The 21,509-nt window shown below is 42.7% G+C and overlaps 1 protein-coding gene and 1 non-coding gene across 4 annotated transcripts in view; both read right to left on the reverse strand.

The window, feature by feature from the left end:
• Window positions 1-10,342: 10,342 nt before the first annotated feature.
• The window catches only part of Casp7 (caspase 7), a 30,956-nt gene continuing 19,789 nt past the window's right edge, over window positions 10,343-21,509 (reverse strand). For all 3 annotated transcript variants that reach the window (XM_042689628.1, XM_042689626.1, XM_042689627.1), the window contains 5 exons: window positions 17,841-17,977; window positions 17,283-17,411; window positions 13,814-13,989; window positions 13,309-13,444; window positions 10,343-11,953 (listed from right to left, as the gene is read on the reverse strand). In XM_042689628.1, the coding sequence (XP_042545562.1) occupies window positions 11,724-11,953; window positions 13,309-13,444; window positions 13,814-13,989; window positions 17,283-17,411; window positions 17,841-17,977 (808 nt within the window). In that variant the 3' untranslated portion in view covers window positions 10,343-11,723. The remainder of the gene's footprint in view (window positions 11,954-13,308; window positions 13,445-13,813; window positions 13,990-17,282; window positions 17,412-17,840; window positions 17,978-21,509) is intronic.
• Window positions 20,197-20,303, reverse strand: LOC122116059. The gene has a single exon (XR_006148876.1). It is a non-coding gene; the product is annotated as a U6 spliceosomal RNA (small nuclear RNA).

The following is a 21,509-nucleotide window of genomic DNA, read 5'->3' on the forward strand; positions in this document are numbered from 1 at the left end:
GGGTGGGTAGCTGACCCTGGCATGGCTCCTCCACTAGTAGCTGATGAGCCATTCAGTACAAAGTGCTTTGCTCATAGGACAATGGCAGTTAACCCAGCTTGTTGACTTGTCTCTTCTCTTTGCTTCAAAGTTCCTCTTCTCTTTTCTGCATGGATCCATTTTCTAGGTCTCATCTGATTGTTCTTCTACCTATATATAACCCTGACTCTTCAGATCCCCACCCCCACTTAGATTTGCCTTTCTCAGCAACTCTTTCTCAATACTGGAAGTGATATAGGTCTATCTCCATCAGCCATCAATCTAGCAAACATTCTGGATTTCTAGCTTTTCCTATGTTTGAGTCCTGCTAGAGTTACTTTCAAGATAATAATGAAACTGATGGTGATAATGGCTTTATGAGTATACATTCATCCCCAAGCTAATTAGGTGTATCTATTAAATATGTATGCTTTTTCCATGTCAATTATACTTTAATAAAGCAGTTGAAAGAAAAGAAAGAAGAAAATGTGGGATGGAGGAACAGAGGTAGAATGAAAAGTCGGAAGGAAGGAAGGACAGGAAAAGAAATTCCAAATCTGATGCCTCCCTCCCGCTCACTGAGCGCTGAGCTCCATTCCAATCAACCAATCACCTCACCTGTGTGATTATCACAACAGCCTCCCACTTGGACCTCCAGTTCGATTCTCCAGGGAAGTGTTCACAGTAGGCTATGTGCAGGAAGAAGGCTCTAGGCAGAGCAAGCAGCAAGTGCAGAGGCCCTCTGGCAGCTGCTTGCTTTGCCTGGAGCTGTCCTTCTGCACATATCCACTTCCTCTCACCCTTTTCACCCCCTCCCCAAGTTTCTGCTCAGATGTTAATCTCCTCAGAGAGGCCATTCCCAGTCATTCTAATTTAGCCCGACTCCCCCCCCCCCCCCACCAGTTTGTGAGTACCATCTTACTCCATCTTTCTTCTCAATACTATTCTGATTAAAATATGAATCTTATGAGATCCGTTTTGTTAACTAATCTATCCCCAGTGCTAGGAAGACTGCACACAGTACAACAAATACATGTTGTTTTGATTATATATCCATATATTTGCATATATGTATATAAATGTTATAGTTATGGTCATTTCCTGTTAAGTGTCACAGATACTTAAGGACAGAGTTGTGATTTCCTGAGAGCATGGTTTCCAGCATCTTTTTTTTTATGAAACCACCTACACCTCTTTGCTTTTATGTATGAGAAATTGGTCTTCAGCTCCCACAAGCCCTGTCAAGCTAGAAGAGAAATTGTGTCCCAACTGTGACTTTGTTGAAAGTACAAATCCTCCAACACAGCCTTTTTTGACCACAAATAGATCTTTTTGCATTCTCAAGGAGACAGCCATTGTTCCTTTGGGATCAGTGGCTGATTAATCATAGCAAATTCTTACCTGTTATGCTTTTTAAAAAAAATTTATTGTCAAGGTGATGTACAGAGGGATTACCTGTTATTCTTAATCTAACCTACTAGCTCATATCTGAATCTCCTAGCTTAAAATAATGGCCATGATGCTTTGCTCCTGGTTACTTGAATTGTGTTCAATGTAAGTTATTTTTATTTTAGTTTTTGTTTGTTTTTTGGGGTCTGGTCGTGGGGCCTGAACTCTGGGCCTGGGCACTGTCCCTCAGCTCTTCAGCTCAAGGCTAACGCTCTACCACTTGAGTCACAGCGCCACTTCCGGCTTTTTTCTTTTTGCTTATGTGGTGCTGAGGAATCGAACCCAGGGCCTCAAGCATGCAAGGCAAGCGCTCTACCACTGAGCCACCTTCCCAGCCCCTGTAAGTTATTTTTAAAGCTGATTAAAGACACCAATTTCCTCATACCCTGCTTTCAACCAAAAGGAGATTTGAGCTTTTAAAGGAGAAATGATGAGAGTTATATATATATATATACTTTTAAAACAATTGTTCTTGGCTACAAGGACCAGTAACAAGGGTAGCAGCTGTCCGAGGCTGGACAGGCAGTTTTGGGCAACTGGTCTTGTGGCCTATAGACAAAGTTGGGGATCTGGAGGGTCTCTTAGGATAGTTCTTGTTATCAAACATGCACATAAAACCTTCTCCCTCATCACCTCCTGGCCTGGTTATTTATTGTTTGATTTGACACAAGTGACTCCATTTTAATTTTAACACAAGTGACTCCATTTTGATTCTGACCGCTTCTGCACTGGGTATCTTGGGTTTTATTTGGCAGCTCTACACCCAGTGCCTATTCATCTTCTGGAGCTCAGAGAAGCAGCTTATGCCACCCTCTCACTTTCTCATTACCCCCCACACACCCTGCCATAACTTGACAACTTCACACCCAGGCCTATATTCTTCCTTTTCATGGAATGGGTCATCATTACCCTCAAAGAGAGCTTCCTCCCCACATTAGAATCCATGGTGCCTTCTTTGTACACACTTCCTAAACATTTTGTGGCCTAACTTTTCATAAGGTCAGGTCAGGCTGGTTTACAAAACATACTCTGACACTCATTGAGTGCTTTCTGTATGGAAGGCTCTGTGCTATACTCTTCATGCACTTTCTTCCATTTGCTCTTAGCCATACCTTTTGAGGAAGGCACCATTTCATAGTCTATATAGAGGGCCATTCTTATTTTAGGGAAAGCCACAGGGTTAAAAGTCATGCAACTTGGAAGTCTCACTATTGGGATTTGATACCAGAGCCTTTTTTTTCTTTTTAACTAGCATGCTAAGAAATCAAGAAGATGGTATTAAAGGACACTATGGCTTTCTAGTCAAATTTTCTAGCTTGTTCTGTCTGGATTTTAGAAGCTTCTGGTATTTGGTACAATTGTTGGGTAAATATGTGGGTGGCTTTGGAGATTTAAAGTTGACAAAACTGCAAGGTATAAGATGCATGTCTGGATGCTGGTGCCTCACCCTGATCCTAGCTACTCAGGGGGCTGAGATCTGAGGATGGTGGGTTTAAAGCCAGCCCCAGCAAGAAAGTCTGTGAGACTCTTATATCCAATTAACCACCAGAAAACTGGAAGTGGAGCTGTGGCTCTAAGTGGTAGAGTACTAGACTTGAGCAAAAGATCTCAGGGACAGCACCCAGGCCCTGAGTTCAAGCCTTACAACCAACACCACCAACAAAAACGATCCATGCATGCCTCTAGGAAATGAAAAAAGGTTTTGTTGTTTCTTTTTGTCTTGTTTGTTCATTTATCTTTTGGGGGAGGTAAGGTGTGGGGCACAGAAATGGAGGGACAAAGGTTGAACAAATGCAGCAGTGGTACTCACTAGACACTATGCAGAGAATGAACTATACAACTTGTGCGTGGGGATGGGAGGAAAAACTGGGAGAGATAGAGGGGACGGATGCCACTGTCTAAAACAAAATGTACTCATTACTTGATTTATGAAATTGCAACCCCTATGGACATCACCTTTAAACTAACAACATAAAGATACGTACATGGATGTGAAGGTGATCTGGCTAGGACAGTCCTTTTACTCATTACCAAAGTTGATTCAGATGTTCTCTTCCTCCCTTACTACTCCATGTGTGTCCACGCTGCTGGGTCATCCACCTTCTCTGCTAGATGAAGATTATTCTTCAGTTAAAGTTGTGAGGTGGCTGGGCTTCCATGCTAAGACCCCCCAAAACTCTTCAGGTATGTTACATGCATTCTTGGATATTTAAATTCTGGATAAAATAAGAAGTGGCACCACAGTCCTTTGAAGATGTTAGATGCTTCTGCCAGCATGGTGAACTCCAAGCCAACTTGGGAACAGTGCTGTTTAACCCTACTTGATGAAGCTAAGGGACAAAGGGTCCATGCCAATTCTGGGCAACCAGCCACAAGCACCTATCAATGAGGCTGCTTCCCAAGTGTTCCTTATCTAGAAGCTGCTCCTTGTGATTTAGCATCCTGTAAATATTTGTGCAATGAACCATTATACACTGGCAAATGACTGGATAGGAAAGTGGGCTTCACCCTGCCGAACAAAATTGTAATTAGCAACACAAGAGTGAAAGAACTCGTCTTCCGTCTCAATGCTTAAAAACTGTCAGTACTTAATACAGCTGGAGGTTTTGGAAAAGATCAATTGCAAAAGCTAGCTTTCCTAAGTGTTTAAGAGCTGCTTCTATCCATGTACATATATGTATATACAGATACATGTCTCTATATACATGTATTTACATATATAAGAATTCATTTGAGAATTGTTTGCTCTCTTCCCTTCTTAACATTAGTCTAGTTAATAACTATGAAAGGTGTTGCAAAAAATTCTTCTAAAAATGTCAGTTGGGGGCTGGAAAGGTGGCTCTGTGGTAGAGTGCTTGCCTTGCATGCACAAGGCCCTGGTTCGGTTCCTTGGCACCACATAAGCAGAAAAAGCTGGAAGTGGTGCCGTGCCTCAAGTGCTAAGACTCTAGCCTTGAGCTGAAGAGTTGAGCGACAGAGCCTAGGCCGAGTTCAGGTCCCATGACCAATAACAACAAAACCATGTCAGTTAGGTCTAAGGGAACATATTGCATTGTAGGAATGAATGGGTCATCTGGTCTAGAAATGACTGCCAACGGGAAGGAAGGAAACATCTCACATCAGCTGGAAAAACCAGTGTACCTGGGTCCGTGTGCTGAAGGCTGACTGCTGGCTGGTACCTCTCTTCAACTTCCTCAACAAATTGCCCTGGGCTTCCAGTTCCTATGCAGACTGGAAATTCCTGGGCTCCAGTTCTGAGCACATGGACTGATACATAGAATTCTTTGTCATCTGATTTGACAATGGGATAGTTAGCCAGGCCTGCCAATAGCCAGTGCAAAGATTGCTTGATGATGGTCTTTAGCAGTTGCTCAATTTGGGCTGGGCTGCCATTCATACAGATTCACAAGGGAACCAGCCTCTCCATAGTGTATAAAACACATCATCCTAGGACCACCTTTGTCAGAACCTCTAGGCAGGCAGTTCAACATGCAGATTCCTGGTTTACCCTGCTGACTTACTGAGCTACAAGTAGGGCAGGATGCAGGGCATAGGAATCAGATCCTCTGGGAATTTTCAGGTACCTGAAAACTTGAGACTCACCAGTAAAGGAACTGTCTTCTACTCACTAGCAGTAATACTTTCCTTATCAACCACACTTCTCTGCATTTGTCTTACTGGCATGATTTAATCTCTCTCTGGGCTGAGCATCATTTTCTTGGTCTATGACAAATGACAATTAACAGGACTCATTCACTGTACATCAGTCTTCGGTGGAAGCCTTTCTGGGAGACTTCAGTTTGAAAGCATAGATAGGCAAACATGCTTAAGGGAAAGATCTTGGGGTGGAGAGAAAGTAGCCAATCATTACTATCGTTACTATCATCATCCTTATATCGCCATCACTCACCTTCATTCATTATCCCCATCTTCATCACCACCATCATTATCACTCTCCTCTCTCGTCATCACCACCATTGCCATCATCACTGTCATCATTACTGTCATGACTGTCATTATCATGACTATTGCCATCAGTTTACCATTGTCATCACTATCATCTGTCAACATCACCATTATCCCCATCACTATTACCATCATCACCATTACCACCAGATACCACCATTACCATCACTACCATCTGCATCATCTTTCATATCTATTTTAATTGATTGCTTTGAAAAAATTGCACTAAAACTCCCATACCCATGATCTCACTTAATCTTCACATTACTTTCTTCTTATGAAGGTGAGAAACTGAAGCACTGACTAGGCTTACAGCCCGGACTAAGTCATGTAGTGAGACATTGTCTCAAAAGAGCCAAAACAATCATAGCCAAGTAGCAATATGAGGATCTAGGCACTACACTGTCAAAGCCTGTTTTCAACACTAATGGTTAAAAGCAACTCTGCCAAAAAGTGTGATATGCCTTACTAACCAAAGTTGGACCTACCAATGTGAACCAAAACCTTCTTGCCATTGACCCTACCTTCTCTTTCCCAAACCCTTCAAGAATACCATGGCATTTGTTTGGGTCAGACCGTGACAGTGGAAGTACTCGGCTTGTGTATTCTCAGCCAGGACCCTTCCAAATTTAAATCCCTTGACACTGTTTGACTTAAAAAATGCTTCAAACAAAGTTGTTAGAAAACTGGAGGGCTATAAACATTTTTAGTGTCATATAAGCCCAAACTCTTGCCAGAACCAGCTTATCACACTAGGCAGTTGTGTTTTCCAATGTCACTCATGTATTTTTTGAGAGTGGTCATGTGTGAATCTGTAAAAGAATGGAGTTTCCTTGTCTACCACAGCATTGTGGTGGTGGCTGGGACTTTCCAATTATGTCCTTTATTGTTTGTTTGCATGATTTATGAATCCAGAAAAAAAATTATTTGTCATCTAATTCAGAACAAAGCTCTGTGGTTTCTCAAGAAAGTGACCTTTGACCTGAAAACTTTCTGACAAGGAAGACAGTAGTCCTCATGGTGGGCTCTGAAGACCGATGGAGACAAGCACATAGCAGCTCCTGCCATGAGCTTGTGCAAGCCATGGCTTCCTTCTATTTATAAGTCTGCTGTTCATATCGACAGACACTTTGAGAACACAGAAACAATCCTATTGTATTGTATTATATGGTAGAAAACACAGAAAATGAAATGTATGTATCATGTGCCCTAAGGGATGATATAAATACAGATTCAGTGTCCCCCCCCCCCAAGTATATTATGTGTTGGAAATGTAATCCCCAAATTCATATGGTAGAGGTATTTAGAGAGACCATTGGAAGATAAATTAGGGTTCAAGGCACTCATGCCCCATGAAGACTGGTGGGTTTATGAAAAGAGGAGGACAGGGCAGAGCTGGGATGCTGACCCTAGATACAGAATGAGGCCCTCACCTGATGCTGAACGGGTGCCTACAGCATGCTCGAGCTTCCCAGAGTCTGACTGTGAGTTAAATCAACCTCTATTCTTATAAAGTGCCTAGGCCATGGTACTTGGTGCAATGAAAGCAAATGGTCTAAGACAGAGCAAGTATCATGCATTTTTATTAGGCTGCAGTACTGGAGTTTTGAAGTCAGGGTTTCACATTGCTATGCCTCCAGTGTGTGTGTGTTTGTGTTTGTGTGTGTGTGTGTGTGTGTGTGTGTGTTGGTAGTGGGGCTTGAAATCTAGGCCTGACTACTATCCCATAGTTTTCTTTTTTCCTCACTCAAAAAAAACCCCAAAACTTTGCCTTTTCTGTCTGGGTTGTCTTTGAACCAATATTCTCAGATTTCAGCCTTCTGAATAGCTAGGATTATCAGGCTGAGCCACTGGTGCCTGACTGTATCATGCATTTTTTAAAGGAGGCTTTTGCTCTGGATTAAGAAATGCTTAGAAACACATCTGTGCAGACTCGAAAATCTACATACATACACTAAGATATCAGCTCTGAGTTCAGTGCTGAGGGAAACAAGAAAGCATAAAATACATGGTCTCTGCCCTCAGAAATAGAGGTTCCAGCCGAAGAAACAGTTAAAATGAACACTCTTGCTGAGCAGTTCTGAGATGACCTGGGAAGTCTCCCTGGAGACACCTGGGACCTTGCTATTTGTCGCCCCCTTCTGGCCAATTTCCAGTCAGCCCTCCTTTTTAATAGACATACTTGTAGATCCAACCCCAACAAGGATCAGAACTATTTGGGGATAAAAATGGCATCATTTCTTTGCAACAATGAGATGTACAAGTCGTTACATCGAAAAATGAACTTTACAACTTTGGTGGGGGGGAGGATTTGGTGGGGGGAGGTGGGGGGAGTATGAGAAGGGATGGGAAGGGGAAACAAAGAGGAGGCAACAATGCTTGATAAGAAATGTACTCGTTATCTTACTCATGTAATTGTAACTCCTCTGTATGGTATTCTCACAATAAAAAATGGCATCATTTCTGAAAATATACAGATTTTTCTTATTACCTAACAATACAGTGCACAAAATATTTATTTAACATTTACAGCAGGTAAAGACAGTTTAAATAAGCTAAAAATGGTTAAAATTATACCAGAGTTATATATGGCTAGGTATAAACATGGTGCCCTTTTATAAGGGCCTTGAGTATTCAAGATCTGGCATCTTGGAACCGATTCTCACAAGGATACCCAGGGACCGTGGTAACACAGATGAATTGCTCCTACAGGCAAAGACTTCTCAGCTAGTCAGATGCTTTCCGCAAAGGTCCTGAAAGATGAAAAGCTGGATAGAAGGGTGGGCTTCCAGTGTGACAGATACTTAGAAAGTCTTTTGCTGAGAACACTGACTTCATTCTTGTGTTCATGATTTAGCTAAACACAAGAGAAAAGCTTGGAATCTGTGTTTATTTTGTACCTGTCTTTGCTCTGAGTCATTCTCTCTGCAGCTAGCTTGGAATCCAGGAAGGGGGGAGCTGATCGACAGATACCATCTTTCCATTGATGGATGGATGGAACTGGACAGACCACCCACTAGGCAACAATGACTAACTTATCACAACCAGATTGTGCCCCTCAAGTGGTGACAACGGTAACAATTCCTCCAAAATCCCTTGTTAATAATCAATTAGGCCATTCTTAGACCTGGACTGATAATTATGAAAAATTATCAATAACAATTACCATATTAAACTCTTCTCTATTGAAACCTAAAGCTCCTGTCTATATACCTTGAAGATGGGCTGCCTCCTCCACATAATAAACCAACCTCCTTTCTGAACCCGTCATTATTTATTCATCTCCATTTGTTGAATTGAGGCAAGTGGACAGACCTGTCATATGGAAGCCCTGGAGTTGAGTGTAGGGCCTAAAACTCTAAAGGACGTCAAAAGGCAGTGTAGCAGGCAATGACCTATTTTCAGGTCATATATCACAGGACTGGACAAAGGAGAGGTGCAGTCAGCCAATGTCTATGATGTTTCAGTGGGCACCATTTTCTCTCTCATGGGAAGGCTTCATTTCCTTGAAGTTTCAAATTATCTGTAGACAAGTCCCAGCACTTAAGACCTATTTTGAGCCACACATAAACATAACAGGATTCTGGTAGTTTATGAATAAAAAAACAGAGGACACAGTCTGTGAATATATTAATAGCTAACAGTTTAAACAGTGGTACCTTGAAGATAAATAAACAGAGATTCAGATTTGAGCTCATTTTATGCCCATGTTCACCACAGACCATTTGTCTTCCTTGTGTGACAAAGGCAGTGTTCCATCATACCCCTTTGCAAAGAAGGACCATGGCTGTTTAGTAGCAACAAGAACTGGGAAGCTACTGAGTTCTGACTTCTAGAATAGGCAAAGATGAGCATGAAGGTGTGAATGATAAATGCAGCTTGGGAACTGAATTCCTGAGTGACAAAGCATAAGAAGGCTTTCTTGGCCAGGTTTCTGGTGCAAGTTGAGTAGCTTTTCTCTAAAACACTTAGAACCAGACATGTTTCAGGCATCAGGTTTCTTCATACTTTAATGTATTTGAACTGACATTCCTGATTTAGAATCTCTAATCCAAAGATCACAAAATGTCAGCTTTTGGAACACTTGGGAGTCTTTTGGATCTCAGATGCTCCATTGATTTGCACTGCTTGAAACCCATCACTGCTCAGAATGAAAAATGACTCTAATGCTTGGGATCGCCACTTCCTTCTCTTTAATGAAACTTAGAAAGCAAATAAGAATGCTGTAGTTTGTACTTCAAACTGCACTGCTTTAGACACGTCTGTGCTAAGGACTTTACAGGACAGCCTACCTTCCAAAAAACAGCCAGTGAATTCTGGGAAGAATAGGGTAGATGCTTGTTGTCTCTTGATGCATGATTTGCCCCTAAAATTTTGAACACTTTCTACATTTTAGATAGCAGGAAACCTAAAGTAAAAAAAAAAAATCCAACCAAACTGGTCCTAAACTAATTTCCTTGTTTGAAAGAAGATTCTTTTGCTGGGTGCCTATAGCTTGTGCCTATAATCCTAGCTACTCAGGAGACATGAGATTTGAAGACCATGGGTCCAAGGAAGTCCAAGGCAGAAAAGTCAGTGAGACTCTTATCTTCAATTAACTACCACAAAAGGTGGAAGTGGGCTTGTGGCACAAGTGGCAGTGTGGCAGCCTTGAGTAAAAGATAACAGGGCGTCTACGCAATCTGATTTTTTTTGCCAAATTAATACATGGTAGTTCAGCCCAAACAGCTCTACAGGTTGACTAACCCTTTATGTGGCCAATTTCAGCTTCCTACCTGATTACTGCCTATGTTCTTGTCTTCATCTTAAAGTAAGATGATGTATTATAGTTTGTGTTGAAGACAAGTCAGTACAGTCAGCTCCACAACACAATAAATGATGTTAATGGGAATGCAATCCGAGCCAGTTAGGAATTGAGCAATCACATTTTAATCAATAAATACAAACATTTGTTAACCAGTTATTAGGAAGAGAGAAAACAGTAATGTCTGAAGAATTCAAAGGATAACACCGCTTTGAAAATGGAAGTCCCCAAATCTTTGCTAAAAACTTCTTCACTTAGAAAAATTAGAGATAACAAAATTTTTACTTGAAATAAGCTTTGAAATAATCTCAACAGTTTCCAGTATATCTGAAAGTTCAAACAAATTATTTTCCACATAAAATGGGAGTAGGTTATTTGCACATATGTACAGCATCTGACAACCCAGGGGAATAAAGATTTGAAAAGATGAACTGTTGAACACCAGGAAATATGATCACTGATAGTCACATTATGAGTGAGGCTCATATTTGTTTCTTGTTCCTGTCTCACTTCCCTTGCTTTACTGCATATCACAGGAAATCACAATTCCCTGAGGCCACACCTGCTGATTTTCAAGTATGGTTAGAATGGGAAGGTGCTGGTGGAAAGGACTGGAAAGGCCAGGAAATTTTTAAATGTTTGACTTAGCTCTGGCCTTGTTTCCATCTCAGGCAGTGGCTTTGTCCTTGCCACAGCTTCATTTCCCAAAATCATTTGGTGGTCCTAGTGGCCAGGAAGCTGTCTCCAACAGCTTATAGACTCAGAAAACCACACTTTCTCTCACTATTCTGAGTCCCAGCTGTAGCAAACAGCCTTCTACTATTCAGCTGGTCTTATCATCTGTATAAGTAAATTTCCTGTATTAAATGCTTTCTACTGAAACACCTAGAATGCTTTCCATTTTTCTGGAATAGATCTTGCAGGACATATATTAGAACTATTAAAACTTTTCCTCCTCTGACTTACCTGGGAAGATCTGCATGAGAATCTACCTTAATCCAAAAATCACTATGGAATGGCCACTTTCCACAATATAGGCCAATGAATATCCCTTTAGCTGTTCTGTTATTTTTTTTCTTAAAAATACCCAAACAAACTGAGATTTTCTTTGCCAGGGATAGGACCCTAACTCTCCACAAATTTCCCCACCAGTGACAGGAGACACAGCCCACAGTCTTCCCCCAGAGTCATCTTTACAGCATGCCAACTAGGTGTGATGACAAGGAGAAAGAAATACCAACAGGAAATTAATCTTAAGAGCAAATTACAAAGTCAACAAATGAGCAACAGAGTGAAAACAAAGAAAGTCTGAAAACTCCAAGGGTACTGGAAATCCCTAGAGTTTCTTCCCTGCTGAATCAATAAAATTTCCTGAAAGTAAAATCTCGTAACATTTCTGAATCTTTCAAACACATCAAAATAATAAACATTAATAATAATCTGACTTGTCAACAACCATCTGTAGCTCCTTGGATAGAAGGCAGGGTCACTGGCAGAAGTAGAGTTCTTTGGTGAGCATGGTGACCACACAAGGAATCTGCTTCTTCTCGTCAAAGCGGGGGTCATCAGACCGGGACTCAAAGTGCCTGGCCACCCTGTTGTTCACCCTGGTGAGGATCTGCATGATCTCCAAGTCTTTGCCATGCTCGTCCAGGACGGAACAAAGGGCCTGCACAAACCATGAACCTCTTCCCGGGCTCCTCCATGAGTAATAGCCTTTGACAGGAGAGAAAGATTTTGTCAACTAATTGAGGACATATGGCTCACCAATGAGAATGTGTACACACACATATTCCTTCACGCGCTCTCTCTCTTTCTCTCTCTCTCTCAACTATCAAGCACTCCAGAAATGTTTCATCTCCTTTTATTTTGGTGCCAGTACTGGGGCTTGAACTCAGAACCTCAGAATCATCCCTTGTTCAAGGATGGTGATTTACTACTTGAGTCACAGTTTTTTGCTTCCAGCTTTTTGCTGTTAACTGGAGACAGAGTCTCATGGACTCTCCTGTCTAGGGCTTGCTTCTCCTCAGATCTCAGCCTCTTGACTAAGCCAATCAGGTGTGAGCTACCATTTCTTCTTTAATTACTACTAAAGGTAATAACAAATGAGATTTTAAAAAAGTAAATGCATCCCTGTGGTATGTAGAATATTGGCCCTCAAAGATAAATAGCATCCCTAACTCTAGAACCCGTGGCTGTTTCCTTATGTGGCAAAGAACTCTACAGATGTCATGAGGGGTATGGAATTGACACCCGATGATCCCAGACTACTAGGGTGGGCCCAGACTAATTATGAGCATCTTTAGCAGCTGTGAAGAGAGAGATAAGGGGGGGGATGGGGAGGAGATGGGAAGGGAGAAGGGAGGGGAAGATTAGAGAGGATAGGACAGGTTGGTGAGATGTGAGGTTTCTGGTTTTAAACGAAGGAAAGGGTCACAAGCCAAGGAATGTGGGGCATTCTGACATGTTAGAAAAGGATGAACAGAAACAGATTTCCTCCAGAACTTCCAGAAAGGATATCGTCCAGTCAGTTCAGTCTGGCATTCTGACCTCCAGAACGTCAGTATGTGAGATACATTTACATGATTTAAAAGCCACTGTGTATAAAAAGTATCCCTTGTTCTAAAGGCTTGGGAGCAAAAGAGTTTCACATTTTGGAATATTTGCATAGATTTTACTGAATAAGAAAATGTAGAGTTGGGCACTTGTGGCCCACACCTAGTACTCATGAAACGGAAATCATGATCACAGTTCAAAGCCAGACTGGGAAGGAAAGTCTGTGACACTCTTATCTCTGATTAACTACCAAAAAGGTGAAATGGAGCCCTAGCTCAAGTGTTAGAGCACCAAGCCCAATACTGGGATCAAAACCAAAACAAAACAAAAAGGCAATCTGAAATGTTCCAAAACTGAAACTTGACTATGATGTTGGGTCTCAAGAAGGTTCATACTTGGGTTAGGGGTAATAAACCATAAATCATAACTTCAGCAACAGGAACTCATATGGTTCTCAAAACATGCACTTAGATCATGGAACAGACTGGTAAGGTAGCAGACAGTAAGTTGGATACCTGGAACCGTGGAGTAGGCGAAGAGGAAGTCAGCTTCCACTGGGATCTTATAGCGGGGATTAGCATCCGCATCCGTGTCATTGATAGGTCCTGAATCAGCCTGGATCCCATCATCAAGCTCTGTTCCTCGGCAAGCCTAAATGCCAAAGCAGAGATCACTTCATGGGGCTGGGAGCAGAAAAGCATGTGCTGTTCACTGCTGTGTCCCAGGGTCAGGAACTGTGCCTAGTAAATGCCAGCACCTCAGTGATCATCTGATGGGGGGTAAATGACTGCACTGTGAGCAAAGCAAAACATTGCAAGAGCTTAAACAAACCTTCCTAACTTGTGATCCGATGCATCCACACAGCCAACCTTTTCCAGGCAAAACAAACAAACAAAAACCCACAGACCCAAATCTGCATCTCCCATGGCATGGCGTATACAGTCACAAAGATAATGCAAAGCCCCATCTTTCTGTGTTCCTGTCCTATGCTCATTCCTACTGGCTTTGAAAAGTGATTACCTGAATGAAGAAGAGTTTGGGTTTCTCTAAAAGGGTTTTGCACCGATCTCCCCTAAAATGGGCTGTTAAGTCCTTTATTGGTGTCACACCATCTTTTCCATAAATTAAATTTTCTTCTCCATGGCTCAATAAGATGCAGGCAAAGCAGGCTGAATTGCTGTGGTCCTCCTCAGAAGCTGCAAGCAAGCAACGTAAATACTGAAAAGTTAAAACTCATATCCTACAGCACGGAAGATGTGGCACTTCAGCAAGATGTCCATGACCACTCAAGAGGGACCAGGGAGGGCCCAAGGAGGGGCCGGGGTGGAGAAAAGGCTCCAGCCAAAGGCTAGGGGCTTGGATTGGACCACTCCTCTGAAGAAAGGTTAGAGAGAATTCTGAAACTCTTGCTCAGTCAGCACCCAAGCTACAGTGGCCTCATCAATACCAAAGGCCCAGGTGTTCAAGCAACTTGTGGAAGAGCTTATTGGGTAGCAGAAGGGCAGAACTCAGCGTTTGACTAGTTGATAATGGTTTGTTTGTAAAGCAGAGGTGATAATCCTAAATAAGAAGCAATGCAAGTATTTGTTGAGAAAAACATTATACCAAGAGGAATAAACCAGCTGCCATAGGACAACTATGATAGGAGTCTATGTTGGTAATATAACCAAGAGAGGTCAAGTTCACAGAGAGAAAGCAGAATGGTGATTGCTAGTGGCTGGGAAGGAGGAGACAGGAGGAAAGAGAAAGAAGTTAGGTGTTTAACAGGTGTAATATTTCAGTGATGGGAGAAGGAAAGCATTCTGGAGATGCACAATAATTTGAATGTGCTTAACGACACTGAACTATACAGTTAAAATATCAAAATCATAATTTTTACATCATGTATCATTTAGTAGAATAAAAAAACAACAACAAAACTAAAGTCAGGCTCAGTGGATCAAACCTGCAATTCATACTCAGGAAGCTTGGAAACTTGGGAGGATGGCAATTCAAGGCCAGCCCAGAGAAGAAAGTTCATGAGATAACCCCCTGCCCTATCTTAACCAATAAAAGCTAGGTGTAGTGGTGTGCACTTGTCATCTAGCTATGAGGAAATCTTAAACAGGAGGATCACAGTCCAGGTAAAGTGAGCGATCCTAATTAAAAAAAACAAAAGCAAAATGGGCTGGACGAATGACTCAGGCAAGTAGTGCCTGCCTAGCAAGAGCAAGGCCCTGAGTTCAAAGCCTAGCTCTTGTAGAATTTCTTTTTAAAAGACAACAAAAATGTTGGTTCAGACCCATGACCACCAAGAAAAAAATGTTGGACTGGCTATCAATGTGGAGTACTAAGAAGAGGTATCTGAGACCTCAGGAGCAGGTGACCTAGCTCCAACTTATCGAAGGGATACAAACTAACCAACTAGCTAGGTAACTAACTCGCTAACCGATATGGGGTTTTCTTGTTGATGACCATTGAAGGGACAAGAATATAATTTAGAAGGCCCTGAATTTAAGTCCTAGCACTCAGGGCAGGCACTTTACATGGATTATATTCTTCAGTCCCTACAAGAGTCCTTTGAAGTAGGTCTTACTTTGATATCACTGATAAAAAGTATAGCTTTGGGGTAGTATCATAAATTTTCCCAGGCAGCTCAAGCTTGAGCCATAACCCCATCATCCTTCAAGCCCTGCTGTTCCCATGGCTCCCACCAACAGGCATGGTCTCCGCTCTTCTCATCAATGAGACACCTGTGCTTGGAGCTCACACTGATTTGTTAGTATTGAAGGACAAAAAACGATGGTGAGGAAAGTTGGAATTCTTAGCTGAATTCCTAGTTGGGAAAGGGAGAGATTTTCCTCACAGGAATCCATTACACACACAGTCAACAGAAATAACTGCTTTGCTGATTCCATAGAACAATAATCAAGAATTCCCTGTTGATAACAAGCTTTGGGCATGGATAGAATAATGCTTTGCTGATTCCACAGACAATAATCAAGATTTCCCTGCTGATAACAAGCTTTGGGTAGAATAATTTGCCATCCACAAGAATACAAACCACAGACAACTGGTACACTCCCTTATGCGTGCAGAGGCCAATATTCCTCCCTAAGCATGTGCACAGATTTTCTCACGGCTATTACTCCCCAAACTCTGAGAAATGGGAGCAGGGTGGGGGAAGAGGCACACTGGAATCATTTCAACAGAACAAAGTGATCGGGACGATAAGATAGGTAGCTTTGTATGGGTCACCTACAGGTGAGGACCAGAATTTGACCCACCTCTGAAAGCACCAGTCTGGTCTATCGTGTGACCTAGTAGGGTATAACACATCAGTATGTAAGATTCATGTTCAAAGGAATTAGCAAAAGATGTCTAATTCTGAGAGAGGGGGAAGGGTCACGTTTTTTTTCATGTTGTAGCTAAAAACAAACAAACAAAAAACAAACCTACAGTAAACCATCTACTGCCTGGGGTCCCCTTTAGAATGAACTGATCAGATTTTACTTGCAAATGTTTGCCCCAAATGTCACAGCAGGCCAAGTGACACTACTAGATGGTGTGGTAAGTAGGTCTAAGAGGGAGCACCAGAGCTTGAGGTCTGGTTCTGCTCCTAATTTGCTCTTCAATCATTCCTTATCTAAAGCTCTTCCTGCACATTTAAAAAGTGGGTATGCATCCTAGGCAGTGGGGGTGGGGAACAAATGTAGACATAATACTCACTAAACATTGGTGAAAGGGGGCATACGGGTAACTTAAGGGGATGGGTAGGGTTTGGAGAGTTGGGGGAGAACAAGAGGAGGGGTGAGATGGATCAAGGTGCCTTAAAGTACTTTTGTACAATTGCTTAAAATAATAAACAAATATTTAAAAAGTGGGCATGCAAACATAACATCAGCCAGAATTGTACCAACTATATTAAAAATTCAATGAAATAAAATCTTTTTTTTTTTTTGGGTCCGGTCGTGGGGCTTGAACTCTTGGCCTGGGCGCTGTCCCTCAGCTCTTCAGCTCAAGGCTAGCTAGCACTCTACCACTTGAGCCACAGCGCCACTTCCGGTTTTTTTTTTCTTTTTGCTTATGTGGTGCTGAGGAATCGAACCCAGGACCTCATGCATGCAAGGCAAGCACTCTACCACTGAGCCACCTTCCCAGCCCTCAATGAAATAAAATCTTGAATATGCCAAATAGGAAACAGAGAGTTTATGCTGTCAGAGAGTTTATGCTTAAATCTGATTCTTGACTTGGAGATGTAGATCTATAGCTTCTCCTGTAACTAGATTTTTTTTAAAGTGACCAGTTCTGATCATTTGGAACCTCTCTCTCTTGCTGGAAATGAAATTAAACCATTCGGAGAGGCCTGCCTCTCCCGGGACGGAATCGGAGCAGCCAGAGGAAGAAGGCTCCCCACGCTGAAGTCCCCTTGTCTTGCCAAGGCCTCCTGAGCCCTCCCCTGCTCCCCTCTATGCATGGGAAAGGCGGAGCAAGAGGCACAGGTGCTCACCTTGCTTAAGCAGTTCTTGCATCTTGGAGCAAGAGCAGTCATTATAGACCACCACTTCAAACCCCAGGCTTTGGAAGCACTTGAAAAGGGCCTCAGCATCTTTGTCTGTTCCATTTCGGACACCCATACCTGTGGGAATAAAGGAGGTCTTGGATTAGCAGCACTGCCTGCAGGTTCTAACCCAGAGAGCTCCTTCAACATAAATGCTCTGAGTGTATGTCACCTTCGAGGGCACCAATGAAATGAGAAGCAAACTCATGGGAGGGGGACTCAGCCTGTCCACAGAAGGTGAGCCGCCTCATGGTGAGTCCCAGCCCCACTGAGCCACTAAGCCCCACTAAGAACCCTTGATTCTAAGCCCCCTGGCCAAAGTCCCTTATCAGCTAATATGCATGCTGGGGCCTTAGATGGAAGGTTCCTAGCTTCTTTCCATGCCTTTCCCTGGACACACGACTATCACCTCAGAGGCCTTGTCTGCCACAGGACATGGGCATAGCATTTCTCCAGTGAGTACTACACATGGAAAGGAGGGGTTGGCCCAAGGCCCCCACCACATACCTGTCACTTTGTCGAAGTTCTTATTGTTTATTATGATACATTTTCCCACCTTCTCAAAGTTCATATCATATTGGAATGTAGGTACTCGGTCCCGGGGGGGCCTGAGTGATCGTGAAGAGCCACTTTTCTTCTTCTTACTGGGGAAAGAGAAAGCCAGTCAGGGGCTGTGTTCAAAAGCTGGGCAGGAGTGGGTCTCCTGTGCCTAGGAAAAGCCATATCTGTGAAGAAAACACCTGAGTGGACAGATGGTTCTGTTTATCTGCCATGTGTCCATGGAATGAGTTCCCTGGTAAAGTTTGCTGGATGTCAGTGAAATGTAAGTTTGAATTACCATCCTGGAGTGATCAGCACTGGGACTGCCACCCAGGACAAGGGTAGATCTACTGTGACATGCACTGTGCAAGATGGGCAGAATCCACCAAAACTGAGCTCACACACACCTGCGACAGAGCATTACCTGGCGCGGGTAATGCAAGCACGTGCCAAAAAGCAGAGCCACAACAGCTTCAAACAGGAAGTGACCCAGACAACATTTACGGGAGAATGGCTAAACTCTTGCATATTCATGTAGTGAAATCTCACAACAATGAATAAACCATGACAATATGAAGCAATATGAATTTCACAAAAATAACACAGTTAGGGACCAATACACAAAAAGATACACACAGAATTCAAAATACTAATACCTAATACCAGCTATTCAGGGGCTGGAGAATGGGAAAACTGGGGTTTGAGGACAGCCCAGGAACAAAGTTCACAAGACCTCCAGCTCCACAAATACAAAGCTGAAAATGGCCAAGGAAAAATCGAAACTCAGCAGGTACTTGATAAATGTGGGTTCTTTTTTGTGGGGGGGAGGAGGAGGAAGGTAGTATTAGGATTTGAGCTTAGAATCTTGTGCTTGTTAGACAGGCACTCTTGCAATTGAGCCATGCCCCAGCCCTTTTTCTTACTTTATTTTTCAAGTTGGGTCTGCCCAAGGGCCAGTCTTGGACTACAATCCTACTATCTTTGCCTTGGGAGTAGCTGGCCCCCAAATCAAATTCTTTTTTTGGGGGTGTGGGGGTGGGAGGTAGTACTGGGAATTGAACTCAGGATAAGCTCACCAGGTAAGTGTCCTTGAACCATGCCCTAGGCATGGTTCCTTGATTTTAATCCATAGAAGTGTCTCAGAATCTCTGAAAGGAAGTGATATTTCTCTTTCCTCTTCCCACTGTTGTTGTCCTGATTACAGACCAGCACTGTATGTCTTTTCTATCTTGTCAAATTCCTATTTCAATATGACCTCCATTGATTGATTGACTGACTGTACTGGGTTTTGAACTCAGGGCTTCATGATTGTTAGCCAGGCATTCCTCTTGATTCACCCTTCCAGCCCCTTTTGCTCTGGTTAATTTTGAGATAGAGTCTTACTTTTTTTGTGGAGGCTAGCCTGGATCCTTCTATTTTTTGCTTCTTGCTATAGCTAGGATGACAGGTATATGATAGATATATACAGGGCATGCCATGGGTACTGTGACTGTCACAGTGATGTAGGGGTAGGATGGCAGCGGGGTACCCTTCCCGTGGACTGCCTCCCATTTTGGGATGACGTATGTGTTTCTGTATGGACATGCCTCACAGACATTGCCACCTGTCAAGTCCTACTGATGCTAACAAAGGTGATTACAGGGTCCAGCAGAGGGGAAAGGGTGAATATGATCAAAGGCATGCAGGAAAATTTCCTAAGGAAACCTGCTTAAAAATCGTAAAAAAAAAAAGCCGGGCGCTGGTGGCTCACGCCTGTAATCCTAGCTACTCAGGAGGCTGAGATCTGAGGATCGCGGTTCAAAGCCAGCCCTGCAGGAAAGTCTGTGAGACTCTTATCTCCAATAAACTACTAGAAAACCAGAGGTGGAGCTCAAGCAGTAGAGCACTTGCCTTGAGCTGAAGAGCACAGGGACAGCGCCCAGGCCCAGAGTTCAAGCCCCATGACCGATCAAAAAAAAAATATTGTAAAAAAATATATATGTTCTACAGCCTCTGAAAAGATAAAAATCGACTTTTATGTTCTGCAATAAAGACCAAGTAACAAACAAGCTATGGGGTTGGTTGGTTGGTTTTGTGCCAGTAGTGGGGGGCTTTGAAATCATAGCTTGGACACTGTCCCTTAGATTTTTTTCACTCAAGGTTGGCTCTCTGCCACTTGGGCCCCCTGGCTTTTTGCTGGTTAACTAGAGCTAAGAGTATCAGACTTTCTTGCTCATGCTGGCTTTGAATCGTGATCCTCAGATCTGAGGCTTCTGGGGAGCAAGGATTCCAGGTGTGAGCCACCAGCATCCCACAAAATAATGACTTAAAAAAAAACTGTAAACTAAATATGGAATACATCATGATTTTGCATGTCATCTTTGCACAGGGGTCATGCTAATCTTCTCTGTATCACTCCAAACTTTAGTATATTGCTGCGGAAGGGAGACACAAGCCACGGACTTTTGAAAGTACAGTCATTACTGCCTCCTCAGAGATGTGCAGAAGAAAAGAAGAGTATCAAGGGTCTTATATAAGAACAAGCTTGGAGCTAAGTCACATGACAATTCAAACCACACTGCTTCCATTAGAACTTGGAAAATGAATTCATTGTTTTTAATGTGAATTATGCTTTTGTTAATTTGGTTTTAAAAAGAAACACAACTAGGGAATAATGCTACACACACTTGAAAGAGGGCACTGTCTGCAGTTATGAAAAGACCTGACACTGTATGTGAAATATGATTCTTTCATCTGGTAAACATCTCCAAAGGGTGGTAAGGGCAATTGCTTTGCCCTAAGCTTGCCCCTAACTGACCTTTCTTCTTTCAAAGTGAACTTGATATCTGCTTCCTCTTTGGGGGATTTGTGTCAGTCAATATTAATGGTTCCTTCTAACCGAAGCGGCTTTGTGTTAAACCTAAGCCTTCCCAGACCACGGGTATGTATTAGCAAGGGATCACCAATTCAATTCCAGTGCATTTACCTTGCCCAGAAGCCCAGAGGAGCTGGTTTGGGGCTAGCAAAGGATCAGCCTCCAGCAGGTATATAACTGAAGGGACAAATGAAAGGCAAAGTGACTAGAAAAGCAAGGAGGGGAGGAGGACTGAAACTTACTACATAGAGCTATTCTGTTTTGAGTGAGAATCCAGAAACTGAGTCTGCCGCCTACTCTGTCCTGTTGTCCCTTTAGCATGTAAATTACGTTGTATCCCCTGACCTAAATTACAGGCATGTCCATCTCTCGTTAGAAGATAAATTATGTTTAAATTAATAGTAACTAATTACTTTCTTTTACATGAGGTCTTGCTATCTTGCCCAAGCTGACCTTGACTGCTAGATTCAAGAAATCCTCTTGCCTCAGCCTCCCGGTAGCTGGGACTACAGGGCTGCATCACTAAACCTGGCTAATGGGAAACTGTGAAGGCAGGATTTGGATTAGTTCCCTGCTGCTTCTCAGCTCAGAAGCTCACTCAGGCATACTTCGTGAATGAGTAACGAGCACTTCAGCTGAGGAAATACAATAGGTATATACCCCAAGTAACCCCCAGTCTAACTGGACACACACTCTGCAGACCTGAGAGTTGCAGGGAGCTTCAGGCTTCAGAGGAGGAGAAGGAGCAGCTGCCCAGGATCATACTTTTACCCTGCTGCAAG

Source organism: Dipodomys spectabilis, unplaced genomic scaffold (assembly GCF_019054845.1).
Source record: "Dipodomys spectabilis isolate Male_0828 unplaced genomic scaffold, ASM1905484v1 ptg000125l, whole genome shotgun sequence".
Lineage (NCBI taxonomy): Eukaryota > Metazoa > Chordata > Mammalia > Rodentia > Heteromyidae > Dipodomys > Dipodomys spectabilis.